Source organism: Misgurnus anguillicaudatus, chromosome 18 (genome assembly GCF_027580225.2).
Source record: "Misgurnus anguillicaudatus chromosome 18, ASM2758022v2, whole genome shotgun sequence".
Lineage (NCBI taxonomy): Eukaryota > Metazoa > Chordata > Actinopteri > Cypriniformes > Cobitidae > Misgurnus > Misgurnus anguillicaudatus.
Window position 1 is genome coordinate 28,729,662 of NC_073354.2, and position 16,056 is coordinate 28,745,717.

The window sequence follows — 16,056 nt, forward strand, 5'->3', positions numbered from 1 at the left end:
TTGGACTTTTACTACAGTTTACTATATAGCCTACATATTAAAATATACTTAATACTTAATAAAAAAATCCATAACATATATAATATATACAGTATATACTTAGTGTGATTTACAATGTTATAATGTTTACGCTGTATGTTTTTTTACGTATTTATTATTTTTGGGGTTCTCCTTGGGGATTTCTCATACTGAAGGGTGGGGCTCTGTCGGGCTCTGCCTCCATCGGTGAGACAGACGCAGTTTAGTCTGGTTAACTCTTGTTAGCGCTTAACCCAGCATCTGTCAGCTCGGAGAACAGGTTCATTCATCAAAACAGTTATTTGGTTGAAGTAAATCTCTATTTAATAATGTGCTTTTGAGAAACATCGGCGCGTGAAAGTGACTCGTGCGCTTCGTCTCACTGAAAGTTTGTGTGAAGTTGTTCAATCTGGAGAAGAGATAGGATGTTCCGTCAAAGCGACGAGCTTCAATGAAATCATGTAAGTTCACTTTTTTATTCTTTTTTACATGTTTCTTTACGAAATGACATCTTGGGGCACTATCTGTAAAGTTGGGCTATATGGTTTTCCCTGTGGCAAGATTTGTGACGGCAAGTGATTGATGTTTTAATATACAACGTCATGTCAAGTTACGATATACTGCAATACTGAGAGAAACATAAAATGCTTTGTATTTGATTATTTATTGTTATTTATCTATTTATTATGATTTTCATTAATGTTTTAAACATGGTTGATATTCCAGTCAAGTCATCAACTCATTGCCCAAATAGAAAATGCAGGCTTGTTTTGATAATGTTTTAAGTTTTGGTGTATTTTAACTTTACCTTTTACTCAGGACAGGAACGTGTTTGTGGCCCAAAAGCATGGGTGTCACATTACAAAGATTTTCTTTATAAATGGATTATGGAAATGCGTGTTGGAGTAGACACAAATGAAACAATAAATGTCTAAATATGCTTTTTAAAATCTGTGCTTACATTCATATCTTTAAATGTTTGATGGTTTGAGTCTAATGTAACTCACAAACTAGTTTGTTGTTCATCTGGTTTTGAGTCATATAACTATAATCTGGGTAAACTTGGAATTTATGTCATTAGATGTGATGAGTTCAGGTGTCAGAGAAGCATGACTGAACGATGAATATCCAATTTGCTTGTAGTGATGATGACAGATGTGGTGTCTCTAAAGTTGGAGAAGTAATTAAAAACTGTTGAAGCGTGCCTGTACGTTCTAAAGCTTAAATTCTTTGTCATTTACCGGTTGTTATTTTTAACAAGGCCAAAATAACCACAGACATTAATATCTCTCAATTTTGTAGTCCAGCAGTAGTTTATATATGGCTGATTCTTAAACACAAACTGTTAATATTGCGTATATTTTTACAGTCTTGTTGTAAACAAAAACTATTGACCATTAATACTGTTAATGTCTTCACAATAATGCACAATTACACCAATGCGTTTTTAGGCATTGGCATTTGTATTCATTTCTAGATTCATGATTTTCTGGATCTTTATGAATACCAGAAAGCACTTTCTGCCATGAATCAAAGTCTTTATTCTGCTTGCATGGTCCCTTGAGTCTCTGACCCCATTCATGTGTATTTACATATTCTTAGTTGAATGTTCTGAGCCATATTCATGTATTTTGTAATGTCATGTATTACATGAATATTATATAATGGCTTCTTTGGCTCTTCTGTGCTTTTGATTATTGTGGTTCGAAATGCGCCATCTTACTGAAGTGATTTGAAGACTGTACTTCATTTATTTAGGGGATAAAACTATGTTTTAACAGTCTGGTTGTTGACTTTTGAGTTGTGCAGGTAAGCTGATTTCCATCTCCAGTTGAAGCGTGATAACCTAGCCTTGTTTAAACGGATAATATATCTTTTAATATGTTTGTATTCAACCATTGTGGCCTACTGATGTATGCAATGGATGGAGTGTTGCGTTTGTTAAATAAAATATGACTTCAGGGCCAAATCCATTGTGCTGCTAGCTATTTCTGCCTTCACTGGAGTGTACTGTGGGTTGGGAATAGAGATCTCTATTATCTTTCCCAATTGAGTCCCTTAACAATGCTTGTTGAAATGATAGATCTTGGGACCTCACACGAGATCTTGTAACTTCACACACTTGGCAACGAAGGATTATGAACTTAAGCGTGGTATCAAATGAAGCATCGCGGTAATCTCATTAGAAAGTACTAAAGAGAGTTTTTCCATCAATTTGTTTTAATGAAGACATTTATCGACTTAATGCGAAGGAACAATGCCCAATTAAACAAATAAAGTCTTTAGCAGAATAACTTATGAGGTCTTCGGTGATCGTCGTCATTTCCCACTGGAATCTTCCTTTTCTGTGAACTTTGGATAATGGCTCACTGGAGTTTGCCTTCTTGGAAGCAGATTTCAGGTTGTAATTGTTTGTTTAAAATCAATTGTAGATGTTGCATCCTAATGTGGTTTGTGCTGAAGGCCGTATACGTCTTTACAGAATAGCCAAATCCGCCCAATTCCACTTACAATGCCAAAGCACTGTAGCTTTGGGCGCGTGAGCACGCTTTCTCCATGCTTCTCTCAATCCCACAATCCACCTTGACACTTTGCCGCTGAAGTTTCAGTGAAATGAACTGAAAACGCTTGCCCACCTTTACTTAAAACGTGCCAGGGGAAACTTTAGTGACAGCATGTTTATGCATAATTATATTCATTCTTATTCCTTATACTTATTGTTTGTCTTTAATATAATTTATAGAATGTAGTTTATTGTGAGATTTCTTCTAATCTCACAATAATCTTTTGCATCCTTCATATCTGAGAAGAGTCTTTAGCTTTATCAGATTTATAAAAGATAATCTTTTGCATCCTTCATATCTCAGAAGAGTCTTGAGCTTTATCAGATTTAAAAAAGACAGATCAGCTGTTCCACTACTTCTCGAAGAAATCCAAGCTTGTAGAGGCAGGGCTCCAGACTAACTTTTTTCACTAGGAGCACAGTGGCCCCCAACTGAAAATTTTAGGGGAGCAACCAAAAAATTTAGGGGCACACACCGTAATTCAACATGCTAATCAAATAATGACAATTCTACAAATTTCCACTGCATTACTAATAAATACTATGATGATAGATGCAGAAAGATGCTGTTTCAAATTCAGTGTCACATCACAAAAAAAGGTCAAATTTACTGGTCGCACATGAGCGACTGGATGTGAAATTCAATGCACCAACACACAACACACACAAAACATAATCCCACTATCCCTGGATAATTTACGATTCACAACATGTTCGTGTTCTTTACATTATATGCACATACGCAGCGATTGCCAACAAAACACAGACATTTGATGTAGTTTTACTTACTGCCTGTGACTCATGAACGGTTATTTTATCACTGGGACCGCCCCATTTCAACAAAATCCAGCATACAAATCCTGGTAAACCAAATTATGTCCACAGTTCCCATAATTCTGGATTCTTTGGGAAGCTGAACAAGCTTAAATCTCCCTCACAAACAAAAACACACTTCTTTTTAGAAACGTTGATTTCATGTCAGCTCTTGCTTGGTGTGTGCATTAGCTATTCGGGATGAAGTGCCCATATAAGGACTTCCACTGTACTTCCAGCACTCGTTACGTAACAGAACCAGTAGACGGAACCTAAATATTACAAATTAGTACATCAGAGGTACATATTGGTACCAAATGTATACATATCTGTACAGTCCCTAAATTGTACATTTTGGACCTTTTTAAAGGGTACTGCCCCAGTGACAACTTGGGACCATTTTAGATCATTTTTACTGACAGTGTACTGTACAGATACACTCTTAGGGTGCTTTCACAGGTATCTCACCCCATTTGCAGAGGGTTTTACAAACCCCGTATTTTAGGAAATACGTACAAAGACATGTGGCAAATGAGTGATGTGGATGTTATCACATGACTGCATCTTTGTTTGTTTCAACTGGTCCAGACCAAAGCAATCAGTGTGGTGTGAAAAGGAACCAAAACTGCTAAAAAAGCTACAATATATAATTTTTTGCTTTGGGTCAGGAGTAAATGAACCGAAATACAGATGTGAAAGCACTCTAGTTTAGGGACAACATATGCGTTGTTCCAAAATAAACACACATCTCTATGTTATTATTGGAACAACATATTTTGTGTAACTTTTAACACAACTTGTGTTTTATTTTAACACAAAATCAACACAAAATGACACATAATGTGTTAAAATGACACATAGTGTTAAAATGACACATAATGTGTTAAAAGCATAACATAAAAAATTAACATATCCTTTCTTAGGGGCCAGTCACACCAAAAGCGCTTTAAACGCTTGCAAACGCAAGGCGCGACGCACTGCCTTTTTTAAAAAAGAGCAGTGCGGCGCGGCTTTTCATATTGCTAAGCAACCACCTGTCTTGTCAATCAAATATTGAAGCGTGAGCGCTCTTTTGCTGTTAACTGTCATATTAGCAGAAACTTTAAAAAGAGGACGCTTGCTCTGACCTTGTTTGAGGGTGAGAGGTGCACAAACACGCAGGAGAGAGTGAGCGAGTGGAGTCCGGTTCTTCAAAGCAACTGTAAACTTCCCTCACCACAACGTAAGGCCCGTCTCTTCCCTCGTTCGATTGGACAATGGAAGACGCGAATGACGTCAGGCGCTTCTCCGCTCTCAGCACTCCTTCAAAAACGCGTGCGCGGCAGAAAACCGCAAGGCGCTCGGCGCACATAAACAGTGCGCAAACGCGCCCTGCCCATAGAATATCATTCAAAAAAGGCGCCTGCAACTGCCATAAACGCTTTTGGTGTGACTGAGCCCTTAGAGTGTAGATCTATATCTATCTGCTATAAATGCATTTTAATATAAGCGTCCTATGTTTATTATGTTAACTATAGTGAGCATTGACAACTGCTAAGTAGTTATGAATGATACAGTTGTGTAAGTGTATTCCAAAAACAGTGTAAATGTTAATGAGCACTTGAATTCATAACATTGTGCGGTATGTAATGTAAAAATGCTATATAAAGAGCCTACATTTAAAGACAGAGTATATGAAATAAGAGCGTAACATTTTTTAAAATTGTGTTTTTAATCTTATGTAGTGTTTTAATATAATACTATTGATTAAAGGTATACCTTCTGTTTATCTCATAGTATGTCTTATGCATGATTTTCTTTATATACAGTACTGTGCAAATGTCTTAGGCCACCATGCCAGAATTATGTTTGTTGTTTTTGCAATGTTATAGTGATCATATATAATTATTTCTCAGTCTCTTTAATAGAACACAGCCAGAAAATACAGGAAATGTGTATGTAGTATTAAAAACTGTATAAAAATGTATAAAAACTGATGTGTCAAGTTTTTAGGGTAAACTCTCCTTTCACTTGAGCAATAGCTGCAGGATCTCTTAAACCTAAATGAAATTAAATCCTAATTTCTAATTTTAAAGAAATTAGTCTTTTTACTACATTCTGCTCAAAAACGCTCAAGTTTAGTGCCAAGAGAGCTCACACTAAACACCGACAATGCCCAAAGAAGACATATATAAAATTTTAAATAATTTTTTTGTACATATTTCCTGTATTTTCCATTTGTATCTTAATAAAATAAATGAATAATAATAATAATAATAATAATAGAAAATATGGATAGATGTTAAAACGTCTAAAACAACAAGTCTGGTGTCCAGTACACCTTAAAATATAGTTATTACGGTAAATAAACCGTAGATGACTTTTATGTTTGGCCGACATTTCTAAGTTTCTGGTTCGCTGTCATTTCATGTTATGCTTTGTAAATGTTGGTTTCAGGAAACTTATTACCCCTGACATGGGAGAATGATTAGTCATTATGTAATAAGGCAGCTTTTGCGTCGCTGTGGTCGGACTTTCAACGAGAAAAAAAGTTGTTTCCATGCCACAAATGCCTCATTTCAACCTTCCAAGTTGTCCTAAATTATAAACACATCGACATATAAAGATATTGTGCTCTTGTGTGTTTATGAGAAAGTGAGAAGTTTATGTATGAAGTTTATGCCAATAGCTGGGTTACTCCAACAACATTCATGTTGGCTTTTGGTGCAATTTGTGTAAAAACTATATTCCCAAAGGAATATTGTACACGTGTATTAAATTGCTTCAGATTAAAGCATCTGCCAAATGCATGAATGTAATGCAATTATTGCTTTTAATGAACCCTCTGATCCCTTGTGGTTCTCCTGTGGCATTGCTGTTAAGGACCTTTTAAGCACCTATATTTTTATATCTAAAATAAGTGTTAGATTGAATTGTTGTTTTGTTTCAGTATTTAATGTGTTAAATTTATCTGGCAGGGTTTCATACATCAGTGGTAGGTGGTGGAGATGGAAGTTCCAGAAGATTCTTACAGTTATTATCCTGCTGCTTACGTGCCTTCCAACTTCAGGTAAATGATACATATGAATATATAATATTGCAAATAGTCTGGCATGTGAAAATGTAAAACACAGTTAAGCTTTATTGATTTGTTATGTATGTACTCATCATGCTAACCAACATTCAGCTTTCATCTCACCTCTTCATTTTTAATTTTCATGTTTCTCACCTCATTTCATTAACTCTAATTTTCATGTTTCAACTTTCTCTAAGCAAAATTGTGTTGCGTGTCTTGTTCACCTTTATCCATTACATTGCACTTTGCTTAGAAATCAGCTCTACACAAACCATAAAGACCACAACGTTCAACAAGAACATAATTGTAATCTAATAAACGTCAACACACGAGAGGTCAGCATAAATCTTGGACGAAATCTCTTTTACATCTCTGTCCAAATGACACAATCATGTTGGCTGTGGAGATTTACCCCGGCCTGAAATAATGAGCTCATTGCAGAATGATCCTGCGTACGATTAAACTGGTACCCAAAGGCGAGTTGTGTGATCCTGCCAGCTCCGTCAGTGGTCTCTCAGCATGCCCTGCCTGGTTAAATTGTTTACCGTGACTGCTCCTGTTTGCAGGCCAGTCATTACGCAAAACCCTTATTTTTGCAAAGGTGATATAATCCGGTAACATCACCCCCCGTACACACAACCAACACTAAAGAAAACATCAGTGTGAAGTTGCATATGAAAAGCATGTGTTTTTGTACTATTAGTCACACACCATGCCTGTTTTTTTCTTAGTCTTATATTGGTCCGAACAGGAATGTTTACAGTCTTTGGCTGTCTGTCAGAAATGGTTTATAAGAAAGATCGGTTTTAATGCCGGGAATCGGCACTGAAACGCGTTGATCCTTTAAGCATTGGACAACTTCACACAGAAACCCAAGATTCATACTAATACTGGTTTTACAAACACAACATGCGACTTCTGGGGATCTTCCAAATCTCATTTATATCACATCTAAATCAAATCTTGGAAAATTCTCGACTTGTTGATGAAATCTGATTTGTCACATTGTGTAAACAGCCCGCCCAGACATCAGATTCCGGAGGGGGAATCTTTACTGTCCCTCTGCAAGAGATTTTTATTATAACCAGATGTGATTTTGGCATCCTTCGCTCATAGGTTCATGCTATGCTTTTGTTCTTTGTTTTCACACTGCAGTCCCAACACAGCATATCACACATTTATTTGTGGCATAGACTTGATCTTCTGCCATGTATCGTTAGCAAATCTGTTGTATGTAGTCTCATGGGTGTTTTATAGAGTGCCATTCGTGTAGAATAACTTCGCTGCGAGCAAAGCAAAAATGTATTTGTGCTTTTAAAAGCAGACCTGTGAAGGAATAGCTCTGTTTAAAAGCGGTTGCTTGTATATATATACGCACAGACATAGCGGCAGACATTTATTAAGTGACGGACTCAGTAAAGCACTTCTGTAATCCATGACAGATGAATGAAGCTCACCTGAGGTACAGACACAGCATGAAATCTCTACCAGGAGAGCTAAAGAAATTAGAAACATCAGGAATGAAGCGTTCACGTAATGTGGCGCTGCTGAAAGACCTTTTTTATTCTTTCAGGTGGGTTTAGGCCTACTGTACTGTAGATTTGGCACTCCATGCTTTGGCATCAATTCAAAGCAGGCTTTCTTCTAAAATACCATTTTCAGATCAAAGCTTTCTTCTTCATTCCTCTATAATCATGCATCGACCTCCATTTCATCACAAGTCAGTCACAACAGTGCTCGAATCTCATCGTATCAGCCGTTTTATTTATTTATATATTTATGTTTTCACCTGTCGTGTCTAGACTGGAGTTTGAGGTGATGACAATGGAAAAGGAGAAAAACCGTACACTTTGCTGTTGTAATGTTATTACTTTCCACAAGCGCTTTTGTTGTCACCGCTGTGTTGGCTGCATGTCAATGAGTCGCTATATACTGTGCAAAAATCGTAGGCTACCACAAGCATCAATATTTATTTTTCGCTCTATGTTTTTTGTGATACTAACAGAAAATACAATGTTGAGTGTGACCTGTCTTGGCAGTAAGAACATTTTGAACTCTTTTGAGAGATTCGAATTAGGATTTCATTTTATTTCGGTTTTAGAGAGCCTGCAGATTCCTGCTATTGCTACTGTATTCCAGGTTCCAAAATGCAATAAACGCCATTAAAAAAAAAGTTACTGCCAGAATCAGTATTGTATCTGGTCAATATTAAAAAGTAAATTCTTTATTTTACACAAAATCTGATTTCCGCCGTATTATTCTGTCATCTTTTCTCCTTTTTTCCCAAAACGCGATAAACGACAGTCTTCCTTCTCTGCAAAATGCACTAAATCCACTCAACAAATTACAGCGCACCATTCCAAGCACTGTAAACAACAATGGTGGCGCGGAATACACACAAAATCCTAGTTTTCCTCATCTACTTTGTACTTCGTGATCAACAAACAAACAAAAACAAAATAATACTTTTGATGGCATTGATAAACCTGTGGTGCTTTTCTGTGGTGGGGAAGAAACGTAAACCATCAAAATCGAATAGCCTAATTTACGCGAGAGGCACTCGGGCGAAGGAAAAATGCCGGCTGTTGCTTGTTCTCACACTACAGAATCAAGCTTCTGTCATGCTAACACATTGACCCCAGGGATCTTATGAAAAACTTTCCATTATTTTACGCAAAGTCAACGAAAATTGAGCAGGACCAAAACAATTTACAGCTGATCGCTGTCAAAAAAGTTCAGCGACGACGTCCAAAGGATGACAGCAGCAATGACAGTGTTTTTAATATGACAAAGTAAATGTTTTGAATAATGTCATTAATGTTTTTACTGTATACCACTTGTCAACTAAATACATATAACGTGGCAAAGATGAATGCACATTTATATTGATTCAATAGATTTATAGCATTTGGAAAAAACTTGGATTTATTGCATTTTGCAGAAAAAAATTATCTGTTTTTATAATAAATCTTTGAAAATCGAATTATGGATTTGAATTTGTAATGTTTTATAACCCAGGGTTTCCCGCAGCACTTTTCAGTTTGGGCGGCCTGCCTAAGCTGGGAAACCCTACCGCCTTAACTAGGTCGTTCAAAAAAAAAAAAAAAATTTGCTGCAAAAAAATCCGTCATGTGCATCTCGGAGAATAGCATGGACGCTCTTCACACCGCGACTGGGCACACGCGCCACACGGCCAAAATGAGAAAGACATGGTCCGGACCGTCACTAAATGGAGGATAACTAGCCAGTTGATAAAACGCCTTGAAGAATACCGTGAAGGCGCTTCACATCGCGCGCGCCACACGGCCGAAATGAGATAAAGACGTAGTCCCTCATGTCTGCAGGATAGCCAGTTGATAAAACACGTGTCCGTGAGAACTGTAAGTAGACTTATGTTTTGGGTTTATTTAAGCCTGTTATTGTTTTAGTCTATAGTTCTTGCAAATTTAAAGTAAGTTAGCTGGTGATTTTGTTGTTCGAGCAACCTGCTAGCTAGGTTTCGCGTGCCTGTTGATTAGATATAATTGTTGAGCGCTCTTGCTCACATTATTTATGTGCATTATTTACATGCTACAGTAGTTACACTCCTTTAAAATAATGTAATTATAGTGGGAAATAATTGTTTTTTACAATTTTTGCGCTATCTATCATCGTTCGCCAGACGTTCTACAACATCTCCTTCAGTTTGTGTTTATAAACCTTTTAGTTTCCCTTCATCACGCAGCTATTTTCGTTAGAGGTATCTGTTTAAAAAAATTTAATTCATTAATAATTTAGTATGTGTTCTTTTTCTGTCATAGTGGGAAATAATCAGTTTTTACAATTTTTGCACTATCTATCATCGTTCGCCAGACGTTCTACAACATCTGCTTCAGTTTGTGTTTATAAACCTTTTAGTTTCACTTCATCACGCAGCTATTTTCGTTAGAGGTATCTGTTACAAAAAATTTAATTCATTAATAATTTAGTATGTGTTCATTTTCTGTCATAGTTTCTTTAAAATTAAGTTTTGAGTTTAAATAAAAATATTTTAATACCCTACCACCTTAACTAACAAATTTTTTGCGGGAAACCCTGTTAACTAAAGATGCTATGTGAAAGATTGTAACAGAAAATAGTGGATTCATCTTGTCACTTTCTTGGTATAGAAAACACATTTTTAACGAAATTAGTAAAAATGGATTTATTACATTTTGGAACCAAACTCTTCAAATGTAAAATTATGAATCGGATAATAGGTGCTCTTTATGGAACCACACAGCCTGACAAAAAAACTATTAAATAAATCCAAATTTTTATGAGTGTAGGGATTTAATAGTTTTTAAAAATGTGGAGGAATTCATGTTGCACTATCTATATTTTTAAAACTAATGTGATGTTTACTTTGACTAATGCAGCACAAAACACTAAGTTGAGTTAAACTGTGATGTGTATGGGATCCAGAGCTTTGGATTTTAGTGCCACACAACGCTGTTCCAGGTCAGAGGTGTGGCTTTGGTAGCCGCTCACAAGCACAGTGGCATGGTTGGCCGTGCTGCTTTATACCGTGGCCCAACTGACAACTTTGCGCACATCTATAAACCAGCGGGATATTCCAGTAGCGTGATTCTGTCCAATAGTGATTTCAGCTTTATTTTGTGAAAGCCTCTCAGGCCACTTGTCAAAAGCCGATCCTGTTCCTTGCTTGTTTAAACCCCCAGGCATGATTGAGGAAAGTATGATCTTTCTTTCCTTATTTCTTTTTCTTCTGGGCAAAGGTGAATTTTCCTTCATTATCTGTCCCAGGTGTTGTGACTGAGGCTTGTTTGTGCCAGTTGACCTGAGTCACTTGTTGGCTAGTGTGTTGCTTTAGTGTTTATGGTAATGTATCCGATCCTAAAAAAAATGAACCAGGAGAAGGCGCAGAACACTGAGCTCATGAATATTAATGAACTGTACAGATGTGCATGACTAGCAATATATGGCTGTTTAGCATGTGCTGTTTGCATGGCACAAACAGAAATTTGATTCGGAGATTCGGATTATAAAAGATTCAAAATTCAACCTCTGTGTTAAAGGAGCAGTATGTAAGAAATTTATATCAATTAATCATAAAATGTCCCTGATATGTCACTGCAGCCCTCAACTGATGTTTATGTTGTCATTTTGTGTATTGGCCACCAGTTGTATGATTGCAGTACCAGTTTTAGCCACTAGTTTTGTTATTGCAATACCAGTTTTGGCCACAATCCTAAATACTGTTCCTTTAACTGCCCACTATAGTGAGAAAAAGGCATGAATCCGGTCTCTTCAGTCAGTGCTACAGTATACTGACCTAAATACAATGAATGGTTTCAGCTTTGTTCCCACAGATGAAAGATCTGTTTCCCTTCCTTAGGTGCATGCCTTTGCCAATGCATGCATGCCTTTATCTTGTGGCAATTTGTACGTACTATTCAAAAAGTGTGCTTTTGTATCTAAAAGGTGCCTACGGGAACCTGAAAGGTAGATATCTGTACCAAAATGGTACATAGTAGAACCTTTTAAAAGGTGCCGCCGTCCCAGTGACAACTTTTTATGGGTTGAAATTAGACTCAAAATAATTAACAAATACATGCACATTTATCTGTGAACTTGATGCATGTTACAAATGTATTTTACTATCCAAGCAAATGTCTTGAGATTTGAATATGTGAAATTCAGAATTTAAATGAATGTGTATCAATTTTTACAAATGGATTTTGTATTCAAATATCATAATTTGCGCATGGAAAATGTGCATTTGTGGATCAGGTGACGCCAGCGTTTATCCCGTTCTCTTCATTTGGATTTTGAGACTTTTGTTTTATTGTTTAAAGCATTTTATGAGCCAATACAAAAAAACTATGAATGAATGAACCATATTTGACGTATTTGTGAATTCAGTGGTTATAATTTGTATCGTTATATTACAATTTGTGCAGGCAAAAAGTGGATTTGCATTAGTGGGTTAGGCAAAACGCGCGCATTTATTCTGTTCCGTTCATTCGGATTTTGAGACTTTTGTTGCGTGGTTTGCATTGGACGCTCCACACGCACAACTGTGCCTAAGAAAAGCAGTCTTACAGAGTTTCCCACATGCTGGAAATCAGTTGCTTTGCTTACTCAGTAATGGCACCGCCAGCGCCAAGCTGGATGGTAGAGTACCGTTATTTATAATTTGATCAGTAATTTGTATTTGAAACAGTAATTTGATATAGGAGCTTAATTAAAATGTTTAAAAAAAACATTGTGTGGACCCAGACTTTTCACAATTTATATCACACTAATAGGCTTTATGCCCAGCTGCACTACTTCCTGGTGGCACGAAAATCCGCCCGAAGTTCAAATTTTTAACTCGGGCACCAGCCGCAAATTTGCTTCAAACGCAAATGCACAAAAAGCACCATTCATGCATACCGCGCGTACCACGCCAGACGCTCAATTCGCACCATTAGCGCGAACTAGCACGAATCGTGTCTACCGCGCCGCCCTTAACGCCTCATTCATGCCGCGAGACCTCCAGACGCGCATCAATGCGTCTTCAAATTGACTTAACATTGAAATCACCCGCGCTTGACGCAGCATTAGGGTAGAGTTCTCAGGATTAAAGGGACACTCCACTTTTTTTTTGAAATACTCATTATATACTCATTTTCCAACTCTCTAGAGCTAAACATTTGATTTTCACAGTTTTGGAATCCATTCAGCCGATCTCCGAGTCTGGCGCTAGCACTTTTAGCATAGCTTAGCACAATCCATAGAATCTGATTAATCCATTAGCATCGCACCTAAACAAAATAACCAAAGAGTTTGGATATTTTTCCTATTTAAAACTTGACTCTTCTGTAGTTACATCGTGTGCTAAGACCGACGGAAAATTAAAAGTTGCGATTTTCTATGCAGGTATGGCTAGGAACTATACTTTCATTCTGGCATAATAATCAAGCACTTTGCTGTCGTAACATGGCTGCAGGAGGCGCAATAATATTCCGCCGGAGAAAATCGCAACTTTTGGTCTTAATACACAATGTAACTACAGAAGAGTCAAGTTTTAAATAAGAAAAATATCGAAACTCTTTGGTTATTTTTTAGCGCGATGCTGATGGTCTGGTCGGATTCGATGGATTGTGCTAAGCTATGCTAAAAGTGCCAAAGATCAGCTGAATGGATTCCAAAAACGTAATGATCAAATGTTTAACTTTAGGGGAGCTGGAAAATGAGCAAATTTTCAAAAAAAAGAGTGTCCCTTTAAAGTGTCCCAATTTTAGTGTTTCTCACTAGGAATCTGTGTAAAGAAATCAAATCGTACATTACCTTTTACCAGAGGTACAATCACAAAAGTTTAAAGCTAACTTACATCAACACTCGATTTCATCTCTTTATAGCCACTATAATGAACCATTGTGCTTTGTTGGATATTTCATGCTAAGAGCTTTAAGGGGATCGCACACCGGCCGCGCAGCTCAGCGCCGCGCAGCGCCGCGCCGTTCTAAAAAAAAATGTAACACATTGTTTTCTATGAGTGTACGCACACCGGCGCCGCCAGGTGGCGCCTGTCCGCGCCGCCCAGCTGTGACTCAGGAAGTTGTTCAAATCCCTGTCGCGCCACACAGCGCCACTCACACAGTTTAACATTAAATAACATCATATTTGTCCCAAATCATTAACGACTAACATTGGCTGCTAACGTATATTTTGCATTTGGAAGTAGACGCTATCTGACGAAGCTCGCTCTATTTAATGTGCACTTCCGGTTTACAATACCTCCGAGTTCTCCTAGGCGCAACGCGGCGCTGAGCTGCGCGGCCGGTGTGCGATCCACTTTAGCATTTCACGCATGAAAATTCAGTTCCTTGTTCTCAACAGTATCATAACTGGAAGAGAAAATTTCTGTTTACACAGAGAAAAAGTACTATAAAATATCATTTTTAAGCTCTTGAGCTCATTGTAAATGTGTAAAAGTTTACTTTCACACAAAGAAAGTATTCTTAATTTATTTTTCTCCAATTTGAGATGTCCTGTTTGGATTTGTTATGAAATGTAACTGTCAGCATTGTTTGTTTACGTAAATCAAATTTAGTGGTCACATCCCGAGCCGCTGCAACTTGAGAAAGTTTAATTGGACTGCAGTGGGAATTTACTTTCAACGCTGCTCAATTGGCCAAAAAGTGTTGTGGTTTTTACTTATGTATACTTCTCTGCATTGTATGAACAGAGGCCATTGTCTATGAACAAGTAAACTGCTCATTTCCTGAGCATTAAAGTTTCCTTGAGCTGAGTTGAGTTATGGGAATCATACAGAATTTTGTTGGAGACATATATAATTAATCTACCAAATGGTTAAATAACAATGTTCAAGCCTTGCTTCTCTTTACTGGAAAAGAGCTGAAAAGGATTTTGGGAATACGTATGTAATTCATCATATCTTGCCTAGAACTGGGCAACTTACCCCCCTCTTCCCGCCCATGAGACAGGACCTTGCCAGCTAATGGTGGTTTGCTTGGTATTTAGCCTAGTTTAGCACTTTCTTCAATACTTCTCGCTTTATTTTCACTGCAGTTTCTTCATCTTTTTATCATGTGGAGATGTTATGTGCAGCGTCTATATTATGTCATTGTGACTTTTTGAAGTTCTATTTAAAGCTTTAGGTGTGCTTACAGCATGTCTTAATTACCGTATTTACGATTGACAACCAGTAAAGTTTGGCTTGGAGTTAGGTACATTCACACAATTACTGAAATTACGGTTACTACATCTTTATACTTGACTTGCAGCCTTTATGTACAATGAAAATCTTTCTAAAATAGGCACATTTAACCTTAATATACTTGGCTAATATTGCTGTAAATATAACACTGAGGATGTGGGGAATCCCACACCGACCAATGTTCATTCCCATGCACTTGGATGCAATCTGTTTCTCTTCTTGACTGTCCCTGTCGATGTACTGACTAACCCAGCGTCTAAACGCATCTTCCTGTCATCTGTTTCTTCTACTGTCCCTGGCCTTTGTTGTTCGTCCACTACCCGAGTCTGGCCAGTTAAAGTGACATGTCCCCTGTTTAATTTCAGTAGCACCGAGCTGCTCCGAGAACTGCAATGTGTCACTCACCGACTCCATGGGGTCATTTACGTCCCCCTGCTACCCCTCCGACTACCCACCCAGTCAGACCTGCAATTGGACCATACAGGCCCCAGCCGGCTTCATAGTGCAGATCACCTTCCTAGATTTTGATCTTGAAGAAGCGCACGGCTGCATCTATGACCGCGTCGTCATCAGAACTGGCACAGCCAATGTCAAATTTTGCGGTTTAACAGCCAATGGATTAACGCTCAACTCCACTGGAAATGTTATGGAGGTTGCCTTTAATTCAGACTTTAGTGTCCAAAAGAAAGGCTTCCATATCAGTTACAAACAAGGTATGTTTAAGCCAAGATTTGAACAGTGTATTTATTTATTTATTTGTTTTGTGCTTTATAAATCTGGTTTATTATTGTGGGTCAGGTCCTGTGTTATGAGATGGAAAGTCATTAATATAAGATTATGTTTTGTAATTTATGGGTTCATAAAATCGATAAACTGCAGATAACCATTCCAGATGAACGT

At 37.5% G+C, this 16,056-nt stretch overlaps 1 protein-coding gene across 17 annotated transcripts in view; it reads left to right on the plus strand.

Annotated features, from left to right (window-relative positions):
- Positions 1-210: 210 nt before the first annotated feature.
- adgrg6 (adhesion G protein-coupled receptor G6) overlaps positions 211-16,056 on the plus strand; it is a 66,975-nt gene continuing 51,129 nt past the window's right edge. For 11 of the 17 annotated variants that reach the window (XM_073856251.1, XM_073856255.1, XM_073856257.1 and 8 more), the window contains exons 1-3: positions 212-479; positions 6,352-6,443; positions 15,522-15,869. In XM_073856251.1, coding sequence (XP_073712352.1) covers positions 478-479; positions 6,352-6,443; positions 15,522-15,869 — 442 coding nt within the window. In that variant the 5' untranslated portion in view covers positions 212-477. Of the gene's footprint in view, positions 480-6,351; positions 6,444-15,521; positions 15,870-16,056 lie in introns of all 17 variants that reach the window. The other 6 variants (XM_073856249.1, XM_073856252.1, XM_073856254.1 and 3 more) reach the window with 3 other exon arrangements.